Raw genomic sequence first — 11,571 nt, 5'->3', positions numbered from 1 at the left:
ATTAAAAAATAGAGTTTCACCATCTCCGAAGGTCACATTGTTATGTTTAAAAAAAAATAAAGGTTGGGGTTGGGAAAGAAGACTTAAGAAATTAAGAGATTAAGAAATTAATTTATTAAATCTTAATAAACTAAGGAATTTATTAAGAAATAAGATTCATTCCATAACTTAGTAATAAGGATTCAATTAATTAATGATAGTAAAAGACTGGTTGAATGTTTAGACCCTATTTCACACTCAGTATATTTTTCCACTATTTCAACATATTGCAATTTCATGTTTGGTCTATCACCAGAGCTGTGTGCTGATCCACACACATTTGGAAACATAAGTATTTCCAAAAATATATCATTGGTCCTCAAAATATAAAATGAGATGCTAAAAAGAAAGTTTTAAAAGTGACCCATAACATAATTTTAAAACAAACATTTCATTTAGTCCACATCCATGTTAGTTAAATAATGAAAAATATAAACCCAGTGTTACTACAGCTACAAATAACAAACACAAATTTTACTGGTACTCAAAGTTAACAGGGAAACAATCACAGAGCAAGTGTTCACACGACAATTTACAACAATTTAAAAATGGTTTGCTACCCAAATAAAGTAACAAACTGCTTCAATGACTTTTGTATCTTAGTCATTCACAGAGCCTAAAAATACGTTTGCAAAGCTTTTACCCTGAATGTTCAGCTTCGAGGCACAAGCAGAAAAATAGCAGCCAAGCTTCTCTCACACCTGCATCCTCCAATCCTCACAGACCTGCTCTGCAAAGCCACAGCTGATGCTTCAGAGAACATCCTCGGTCTCTGCTCTGCTTCCTTCTAGGTTGGGGTTTAATTCCAACGACCTGGAAGATCCGTCCATTTGTATCTCATCTCCTTCCCTCCCGGTGCTTTGCTTGGTCTCCTCCTGGGTTAATTGAGGCAGGGAGTCCTGCTCCGAGTTACTCCAGACGTAGCCCGGTAAAGTCACGTGACTTTCAGGGGGCCTGCAGACTGTCTTGGTGGTTTTGCTGGAGATGAGCACCACACTGGTGCTCTGAGTCGCGGTGGTGAGCACTGAGCCGTACCTTTGGCCGCCGCATGGGGGCGCGCTTTTCCAGTCGAGGGAAAGATTCCACCTACTCCACAACTTCTTCATCTCGGACTGAACCTGAAGGGTAAGAACCAGGAGGTGTACCAGAAACTGTCAGGCAATGTTTGCCCTGATTTCAATAATAGTAATAATCATCCACTGAGGTTTCATTTGGGGGCCAAGACATTTACAATACATATTTCTCCCGCACCTGATCATATGGGGGCTTCATGAGAAGCAAAGCCATTTGTCCAGATCAGTAATTTAATAGAAGGTACAATTATTTATTAACATTTCTTTCATGTAGCTAATAGAAATGGCCATCCTGTGGAAGAGGTTAGGACCACTCCAGACTGAAGGCTACGGAATGCATGGTACCCAGCTCGAAATGTGACTGCCTTTCTACCAGTTTGCACAGACTCTTGTTTCCATGATAGCAACTGAAGATTCCGTTCTATAGAGCTATTGCCCATCGCCGGAAGGGAGCTTATTTGGAAGTGCCACGGAAACAGTGAAAACTTGCCGGGCTGACCTCACTAAGGGTTAACTCTCCAGCCAAGCCGTCAGATGATTCCATCACTATCTTACAGTGTCAGAAGATCAAAATGTGCAAATGTAAGCAAAACAGCATCTCATTCAGCAAGCAGATGATGGAGAGGAGCCCTTGGCAGTATACCGTGGTCTCTACAGAGGTTGGATGTGAAGCTGCACGCGTGAAACTTGCACAGTCTTGCAGACCAGTGCCGTATCAATTTTTGAAAAGTTAGGGACCAGAGATAGTACAGGGATTAAGAAGCTGGTGTTGCATGTGGTTGACCCTCATTCTATCTCTGACACCGCATCTGGTTCCCTGAGAGCAAGCAGGAGTAACCCATAAGCATAGAGTAAGGAGTAAGGCTGAGTACCGCTAGATGAGTACCATATACTCCCCCAAAATGTTAATGAACTTTCCCCCAAAAGACACTTATTTTGAGTTCTCTATAAAACTTGAAACTGGTATATATGTAATTATTCACTGGAACTATAAAACTCACTGTCCTTTCCAAGTATCAAGTTTCATTCCATAAGCTTCTGTTTTAATGTCAGGGTATGCAACTGAATTAATATTTTAAAATAGTAAAGAAGGGACTGGAAAAATAGTACAGTGGATAGGGTGTTTGCCTTGTAAATGACCAACCCAGGTTTTATCACTGGCATCTCATATGGTGCCCTAAGCCCAACTAGGAGTGATGCACAGCCTACACACAGCCTAAGTCCTAAGCACAGCAGGCATGCCCTCCACCGATAATAAAAGCAAAAAACGTTAAAATAATAAAAATAATAGAGGAGGGCCAGAGGTGTATCTCAGTGGTAGAGAGCTTACTTTGTATTTTGGGTTGAATCTTGGCATCACAAAATAATAATAATAATTTACCTTATTCTTGCTTTCTCAAAACTATTCACGATTAAGACATCTCCTTTTACTCAGCCCATTCATCCCTGTCTAGGAAGGATCCTAAAAAGAGGAGTTACCGTGTGATGCTGACCATTTCCAAGTGTGTTCAGAACTAGACCTATGCCTCAACCTACCTCTCCATTGCAGTAGCAGTAGATGATTGACACAAAGAAACCCTGGAGAACAACAACAAACATTAGTGTGATGACAATCCACAGAAATCACAGCACTGAAGTGTCAAAATGAGTCTTTCTGGAAATTTTACAAATAACTCTCTTGATGTTTCCATATCTTTAAGTTTACGTTCATGTTTGTCTGAAACCTTTGCTGAGTGTCAACTCAAGCAAACAAGTAAATACAAGTAGCACACAGGGGAAAAACATCTATCATATGTGTTTCATTTATAGTTCCATTTACACTCTAGAAAGGAAAACAGAATAAAAATATACATAGCCCTCCAACAAGAAGCTAAGACAAAAACTAGGCCAGTAATCAGTAACATACATGATGAGAAAGAGAAAAATGGAAAAGAAAAATGAAAAAGCTGGGAAACTCAATGAACTGCACCATTTAAACTGATTCGAGGGGGAGAAAGCCAGCTATATAAAAAGAACTTTCCAGGCAAAAGGAACAGCAAGAATGAAACCCTACGGCAGAAATAAACTTAAGTAACAGGACAAAGAGAAGTATTTAAACTTAGTGGACAGTGGAGAGCAGGCATCCCTAATACACAGAGCTGATTGGGGCCAGGGGAAAGGTTAGCGTCTTGAGATGCCCAAATAAATAAAAATGGGAAGCCCCTAGATATTTTTGGCAGATAAATGACATGATAAAATTTACTTTGAAGACATCTCAGACTACGTATAGAAACTGGACTCAAGGTCCCAGGAGTTGGCAGCAATGAGTGTGCAGTAAGAAGAGAAATGGGGTCCTGTAGGAATTCACCCCCGAGGGCCGATGGCAACCATATTATTTATTATTATTATTAAATGCAGTAAGAAGTGTGAAGGCAACCACTTCTTTTTATCCATTTCTTCTCTTTTTTTGCCTTCCCTTTTATATGCTTCTATTTACTTTTTATATATGTGCATGCGCGTGCAAGCACACACACACACACACACACACACACACACACACACCTGCACGTGCAGGCCTCTACTCTGAAGGAATTTTCTATTTTACTATATACTTGCATCTTAAAATATATACACTGTCATATATATGTAAGTATATACCTAAATATACATGAAATACTTACGCAAAATATATATGATATATTTTCAACATATGATATACTTCAAGATACACTTTTATGATGTATAATGGTTAGAGGGTGATATATGGCTAGAGACTAGCGAAAGATGAAAAAGAGAGTGACTGAGAATAACACGTGTGACCCCCAGGAGACAGGAAGCATGAAAGCCAGAGAAAGGGGTACCAGGAGGGGGGGGAAATTAGAAGAGGAAGCAGATTTCTTGAGGGGTCGTGCTACCTGAAAGGAGTTGAAGAAGAGTTCACAGTGCATCCGGATCTCCCACCCCAGCCCAGAGAAGGAGTGGGGCAGGCATACGAATACAATGTAATGCACCCCGAAGACCAGCACCAGCACCAGCGTGGATTTGGCGAGCTTCCTGCAAAAGAAGGGCAAACCTTTCCGTTAGGCGTGGTGAAAGGACTGCGGGAGAGGCTGGAGCGATAGCACAGCGGGTAGGGTGTTTGCATTGCACGCGGCAGACCCAGGTTCGATTCCTAGCATCCCATATGGTCCCCGAGCACCGCCAGGGGTGATTCCTGAGTGCACAGCCAGGGGTAACACCTGTGCATCGCCAGGTGTGACCCAAAAAGGAAAAAAAAGAAAAAAAAAAAGGACTGCAGGAAAGACAAAGCTTTTCTGGGGGCTGATTTTTCTCTCACGGACTGGAGCGATAGCACAGCAGGTAGGGTGTTTGCCTTGCATATGGCCGACCCGGGTTCTATTGTTCTGTCCCTCTCGGAGAGCCTGTTAAGCTACTGAGAATATCCTGCTCGCAAGGCAGAGCCTGGCAAGCTTCTTGTGGCATATTCAATATGCAAAAAACAGTAACAACAAGTCTCACCATGGAGACGTTACTGGTGCCCGCTGGAGCAAGCCAATGAACAACTGGATGACAGTGCTACAGTGCTACAGATTTTTCTCTCATCCTTTTGCATCCCACCACTTCTACTAGCTCCCCACCTCCTCACTCTGTCACTTTCAGACTAAATCAGGTCATTCGTTCTCACTTCCCATGATCCTCCCATTTCCTGAATTGCTCTAATTTCATTTCTAGTCTTCAAGGACGCTATTTTTTTAAGTTGTGAAATGACCTAGTTTACTGTCTTCAGTCTTCTTTATTGCCTGTGTCTGAAACTATTAGAAGCATTTCCTTTATCCATGTGAACTTTTTTTTACTTTAATGCCCACATTTTAGCTTGTTTCATTCATTTTAAAATTGAAAGCCCAGAACTATACTTTCACTTATATGGTAGTTAATTTATAACAAAAGAGTCAAAACTCTATTATGGAGAAAGAAAAGGCTCATCACTTAATGGTGCTGGGGAAACTAAATGACTGCATGCAAAGGAAGAAATTGCATCAGTATCTCACAAAACCTATGAAAATCAGCTCTAGTGGATGGATTAGAGACCTAGATGTTAGACCTGAAACCACAAAATACATCTAAAAAAAAAGAAAAGTAAAATATTCCTTGAGACTGACTGCCACAATGTCTTCAGTGACTCAGCTCTAGCAAAAAGGGAAACAACAGCAAAAATAAACAAATGTGTCCCATCTACTACTGCACAGTGAAAGAAACTATCATTAAAGCATTAAGTCCTACTGAAGAGGAAAAAATATTTGCACTTCATATATCTGAAAAGAGGCTAATATCCAAACTATATAAAGGACTCATGAAACTCAACAATGAAAAACAATCGCATTAAAAAATGGACATAAAAACTGAAAAAAGTCTTCATCAAAGGAGATGACAGATGGTCAGTAGGCACAAGGAAACAGTATTCATTATCACTGGCTATTGGAGAAATACAAATAAAACTCACAATGAGATATCACTTCCCCCCTGGAATAACAGCATCGACCAAAAATGCCAGAAACAACCAGCTTTGGTGGGAGTATGGGGGGAAAGGACTCTCATACAGTGTTGGTAGGCATGTAAGCTAGTTCAGACTTTCTGGAAAACAGTATAGAGAGTTCTCCAAAAAATCAAAAATGTAACTATGATAAGATATAGCCATTTTATTCGTAGGTATCTATCCCAAGAACATCACTGTCACTGTCATCCCATTGCTCATCAATTTGCCCAAGCAGGCAACAGTATAGTCTCCACTGTGAGACTTGTTGTTACTGTTTTTGATATATTGAATACTCCACGGGTAGCATGCCAGGCTCTGCCATGTGGGCAAGATACTCTCCGTAGCTTGCCAGCCTCTCTGAGAGGGGCGGAGGAATCGAACCCAGGTCAGCCGCGTGCAAGGAGAACACCCTACCCGCTGTGCTATGCTCCAGCCCTCCAAAGAACATACAAAGCAATAATTCAAAAAGATATGAACAAAAATTTGGGGGGACCATGTTCCACTGAGATCTCCCGGGTGCTTCTGCCCAAATAAGTCCTCAGAGCCACTCCCACACCACAAAGCCACAACCCAATTAAAAATTTAACTCCAACCATACTGCCCAGTTAAAATTTCTGAATTTTCTGGAGTGCACAGAAACATCTGCAGACTCTAGAACACTGACATCCCAGTATCAGCACACCAGATTGGATGGGATGTAACTAGAAGCCAACCAATCCCGCACTAACAAAAACAACAACACACAAAGCTTAGTAAGCCTGCAACAGCAACAAGTAAACTTGCAACAACAGTTTAGTAAACCTTCAGGCAAGAAGTTAATGTCCCCAGGATGAGATACAAGAATTTTTACAAATTTTATTTTTCTGAAAAGGTTTTTTATTATTATTCTATTAGCCATTTATTGGTAACAAGCAGCAGCACTGCATTGTAGCACTGTCATCTCATTGTTCATCGATTTGCTTGAGTGGACACCAGTAACATCTCCATTTTGAAACTTATAAAATAAATTATTTTGGACCTGCTATCAGGGCAGGCTTGAGAGGTGGTTGGGAAAATGGAGACAATGGTGGAGAAAAGGTCACAGTGGTGGTGGGATTGGGATTGGAATATTGAATGCCTGTAACAAATCATCACGAATAATTTTGTAAATCACAGTGCTTAAATAAAGTTGGAAGAAAATAAAAGTAAAATTCAAAAAGATGAAAACACCTATATTGACCTCAGCACTGTTTGCAATAACCAAGAGTTGGAAACAATCAAATGCCCCATACAGATGAGTTGGCTAAAACGAAGGACATGGTGTATGTACAAAATGGACCAAAGCTATCAAAAAAGATAAAATCTTGTCATTTGCTACAATGTAGATTGAACTGAAGGGGGTTGTGCTAAGTGAAATAAATCTGAAGGAAAAATACACATAGTGGATAATCTCCCATATGTGATTCATAAACAAAACAAGGGATAAGGCAGTGTCCAATCAAAACAAACTCTGAGACTCTGGCCACAGAAATGAGGGTAGCAAAGATGGTGAGGAGTGAGCTGGAAGAGTTATGTTGGCTATCCTGGACAAATGCTGGGACTTCGGTGGTAGACATGGTATGATAACACATCTCTAAAACATTTACATTTTGTAAATCAATATACTTCAATAAATAATATAATTTCAAACAGATTTGATAAATTTGATCAAGTCTAAAACATAATAAATTACTCTCTTTCCCTTTATACACTATCTATTATTATGAGCCACAGGAAGTCAAGACCTCTTGCTTTTTCTAAATCATCTGTCAGATTATTTTCCCCAAATTTTCTATGAGTTCTCTTGGTGCTTTGTCTTGTTTAGTTTTGCAAACTAAGAAAACTGACCCTATTTCCAATAGCTGTCTCTTTGCATACAAGAGTTGTTATTGTTCATTTGAAGGAGGATTCCTAATTTCTGATATTTTGAAATCCTGAATTTCTCAGTATTGTGCACTTACTCTAAACTGGTCCCCACCTCCTAGTATTTACATCTTTGTTGATCTTCTTTCCCTGATGTAGAAATGACCTGGGACTTGTTTTTACCTGATAGATTATGGCCAAAATGTCTGAGTATCATTTCTGTAACTAAATGACATAAAGTCATAACTTTCGTCTAATGCTCAGACATTCAACTGTATTAGATTTCATGACAAAAGTGTTATGGGTTGAGCTGCTCTGCTGAGAAGTCTACAATAACAGCCAATGAGAAACCAAATCCTGTGGACAATCACATCAGCTTCAATGTGGATGCTTATTAAGCATCAAATTATATTATAAGCATCCAAGACCAACCTTAATGTAAGGCCATGGTCCTGATGGACATCTTTCCAGTCTTGTTAAAGATCCTGAAACACAGGACCCAGGTTCCTTGCTTTGATTCTTGACCTAGAGGAGAGTGAGCTAAAGAATGTGTTTTTCACCAGTGCACATAATCCACACTGAAGGGATGGGTGTTAGAGCATTGTATAACTGAGACTTAAGCCTGAAAGCTTTGTAACTTTCCACATGTGATTCAATAAAATAAATTTAAAATTTTTTAAATAAATTTTTAAAAAATAAATAAACACATCAATATTCATTAAAAAAAGAATGTGTTTTTGTCTTAACTCATAAGTTTGGGGGATCTCTTTGTAAAAAGAAGACTGTTAAATCATCTTTTGTTATTTCTCAAATAACTCTCTTCATAAATAACATATATCCTGAAAAGCCAAACAATTGCAACCTTTCTTTCTTCCTCACTGGACTTCTGTTCTACTTTTTTTAACTTATTTAACTGTCACTGTCAATGTCATCCCGTTGCTCATCGATTTGTTTGAGCGGGCACCAGTAATATCTCTCATTGAGAGACTTATTGTTACTGTTTATGGCATATCCAATACGCACGAGTAGCTTGCCAGGCTCTGCTGCGCGGGCTCGATACTCTCAGTAGCTTGCCGGGCTCTCTGAGAGGGGCGGAGGAATGGAACTTGGGTCAGTCGCGTGAAAGGCAAACGCCCAACCGCTGTGCTATCGTCACACTGGATGAAGACTAAAGAAAATTGGACTCTATCTCCAATTATTAATTTCCTTGTGGCTCTGATTCCATTTTCTTATCTCTATTGTAAGAGAATAAGGCCCCAGAGTGCAGAAGAGCGTGAAATTCTAAGGGATCATCACCCATAATAGGAGCAAAAGTTGCCCATGTCCCAAATCATACTGAAATGAAAACTTTAGGCATCTGAAGTTTCACATTTACTCCTTCTCATTATCCACTAGCTTTCTGATCCATCATGATTTCCCAAGCCATCAAACGCTTCTCTCTACTCAGGAAAATCTACTCTGCTGCACTTACTTTTGTAATCTTCCCTAGAACTCTCAGGCTTCCTCCAGTGCTGTTCTTAGTCCTGAAGTTTAGCTAAAATACACCCAATCTGAAGATCCTAATTTAGGTCAGTTTTACTCAAAGCAAATAAATGATAGAAAATGGGTTCTCTAATCAAACCAAGTCTTTCAACATCTATTACTGCTTTGAGATGTGCTTTCATCCTCTTGCATCCTGAGTAGCAAATGCCTCTTCCATAGTCAGGAAGTTCAGGGTTTTTAAACTCAGCCTGATGACATAAATGAAGATTTTAACCACACTTGCAGAACCTTGCGTCTACTCTTGTTTCATCACCAAACCGCTAGGGAAGATCTGTGGTGCTCTCTCCCCACCTGCATTCAGTGGTCTTGGGCCACTTCCCCACCCGGGATAGCCGATGCCATGGGCAGACGAAGGAGGAAACAAGGGCCAGGCCGGTTGGTGAGCAATTGCCATTTGTTCCATTCTCCCCACGCGCCTGCTCCAATCTCATTAAGCCCCTCATTCCTGTCTCCTCCTGTCCGCCTTGCTAGTCTCTCCGTGTTCCGATTCACAGCCCTGGTCTCTCTCTAGTCTCCCTCCAACTCTCCACATCAGGGGTAGCCACCACACTCTGTCTGGGAGCTCAATCAACGTATGAAAGCCCTTCTTCCGCTCAAGGGTAAAATACCACTGAGGGGTGTTTCTCCTCTCATTAGTCCAATAATTTAATTAATATCTTAATTAACATCTTAATTCTACTTCTTAATATTATTTATTTTTTTATGGACACAATAAGAGATACATTAAGCTTGTAGGGTGGCTCTCCTGAGGACATCTCACTATAGATCTCAGACTACAGTGCTCAGACCAGATTAATTGTTCCTAACCCAATCCAGCTGTTACTTTTTTGGATTATGACAGAATTATTTTGGGGTACTAGGAAGTTAGGGCAACTGAGGCTTAAGTTGAGAGAACAGATGCCCAGGAGTGAATATCATTAGGAGTCAATTAACTTCCAAGTCACGAAAGCATAGCATTAACTGTCTTCCAGTGTCTATACAAATAGAACTTTGTTCTGAATTAACTATGCAAAGGATTTAAGAAGAAGGGAAATGCAATATTTACGAGTTAACAGAGTCTGATTAGGAGACAAAGGTAATTGACCTGTTGGAGAAGCAGAGCACAAAGAAAGTGGTTACAAATAAACACAGAGGAATGGGAGCACTATGATAGGAGTATCCCAATAAACCTAAGCTCCCGGTGGCAAGGCAGAAAGAACAAACCAATGTTATTCTACAGACTCTAATATTACTCTGGATATAAATTTGTAAGATAACTCCAGTGAAGATTTTTCTTATACCCAAGCTAACTTCGATTGTTCTTACTATATGTGATTAAGAGCTAGAAAAAAAATAGGATGATAGCGAAAGTAAATAAGTCACAGAAACACATTGTAAAATTATCAAAAATATTTTAACATTTGGGGATTGATTTTCTAAAAACAAAAAGGAAAATTTGTCAAAAACCAAAATTTAGGATATTCCTAAAATTAGTATATTCCTTGCAGCTTAGTTATCTGGATTTTTTTATTTCTCTTCTACCAAGCACTTTTATAAGAGATAAGCTAACTTAAAGACAACAATCATGAAACTCCTTTTCTATTGTTGTATAGCAAATTCCTAAAAAAAAATTGTACCTTAAACCAATACCCATTTATTATCTATTTCTGTAGGCCTAAAGTTCAGGGATACTCTGTAACTTGAATCTCTTCTCAGAATGTACAAGGTGTCAATTGAGCTTCTTCTCATTTCCCACCTCAAGGTTCTCTTTTAACTGCAGTTGGATTACTAGCAGATAATTCTTTGCAGGTATATAATATCAACTAACTCGTTATTGACTAGGGACTGCTTTCCTCCTACAGATTGCCCTCAGACTGTCTTCAACTCTGCCAACAGGTTTTCCCAATATACCAGATTACTTCTTCATAGACAGAAGAGTCTCTCCCAAATCTGCCAAAGGGACCCTTCCATAATACCTTGCAATTAAAGGAGTGTCAACACTACATCATATAACTGAAGCAGTGGGAAAAAAAGCTATCAAGAGTGTTACCCACACTCAAGTGGATGTTGTATAAAACATCATTCACAAGAGGGTGGGAATCTTAGGACCATCTGTAGAATTCTACAGTGCAAATAATTCCTGCTATATAAATACAAGTTGCACCCAATGGAATGCCACTGGTTACAGTCATGTGGATACTGACAAGTTTGCTAGTTTTCATTCACTTGTAAATGCATTTAAGCATTCATAATCTGATTGTGTGTTGCATTATCTTTTAAACACATAAAATATCCTACCGGTGTTTCTACTTATATTTAAGAGGTATAGTGATAAATTCTTTTAAATTTTATTATTCAGAGGTAGTGAGCAAGCGAAAGCAATGGCACAAGCCAAGCCAATTCACAATGCTCCATCTGTCTCTGCATTCACCTATTAAGATGGACCTTTCCACTCATATCCAATCATCCAGCAATTCTGACCATTGATTTCTTTCAGCATCCATCTGGTCACCCCCACACACTGTACATCTTTAAAGCTTGGCT

General features: G+C 39.5%; 1 protein-coding gene across 1 annotated transcript in view; it reads right to left on the bottom strand.

Moving 5' to 3' along the window:
* Positions 1 to 243: 243 nt before the first annotated feature.
* PTH2R (parathyroid hormone 2 receptor) overlaps positions 244 to 11,571 on the bottom strand; it is a 70,859-nt gene continuing 59,531 nt past the window's right edge. The window contains exons 11-13 of the mRNA XM_004601315.3: positions 4,007 to 4,145; positions 2,649 to 2,690; positions 244 to 1,157 (exon numbers count right to left, since the gene is read on the bottom strand). Coding sequence (XP_004601372.1) covers positions 792 to 1,157; positions 2,649 to 2,690; positions 4,007 to 4,145 — 547 coding nt within the window. The 3' untranslated portion in view covers positions 244 to 791. The remainder of the gene's footprint in view (positions 1,158 to 2,648; positions 2,691 to 4,006; positions 4,146 to 11,571) is intronic.

The sequence above is a fragment of the Sorex araneus genome, chromosome X (assembly GCF_027595985.1).
Source record: "Sorex araneus isolate mSorAra2 chromosome X, mSorAra2.pri, whole genome shotgun sequence".
Classification (NCBI taxonomy): domain Eukaryota; kingdom Metazoa; phylum Chordata; class Mammalia; order Eulipotyphla; family Soricidae; genus Sorex; species Sorex araneus.
This window is presented reverse-complemented; position numbering and strand designations above follow the sequence as displayed.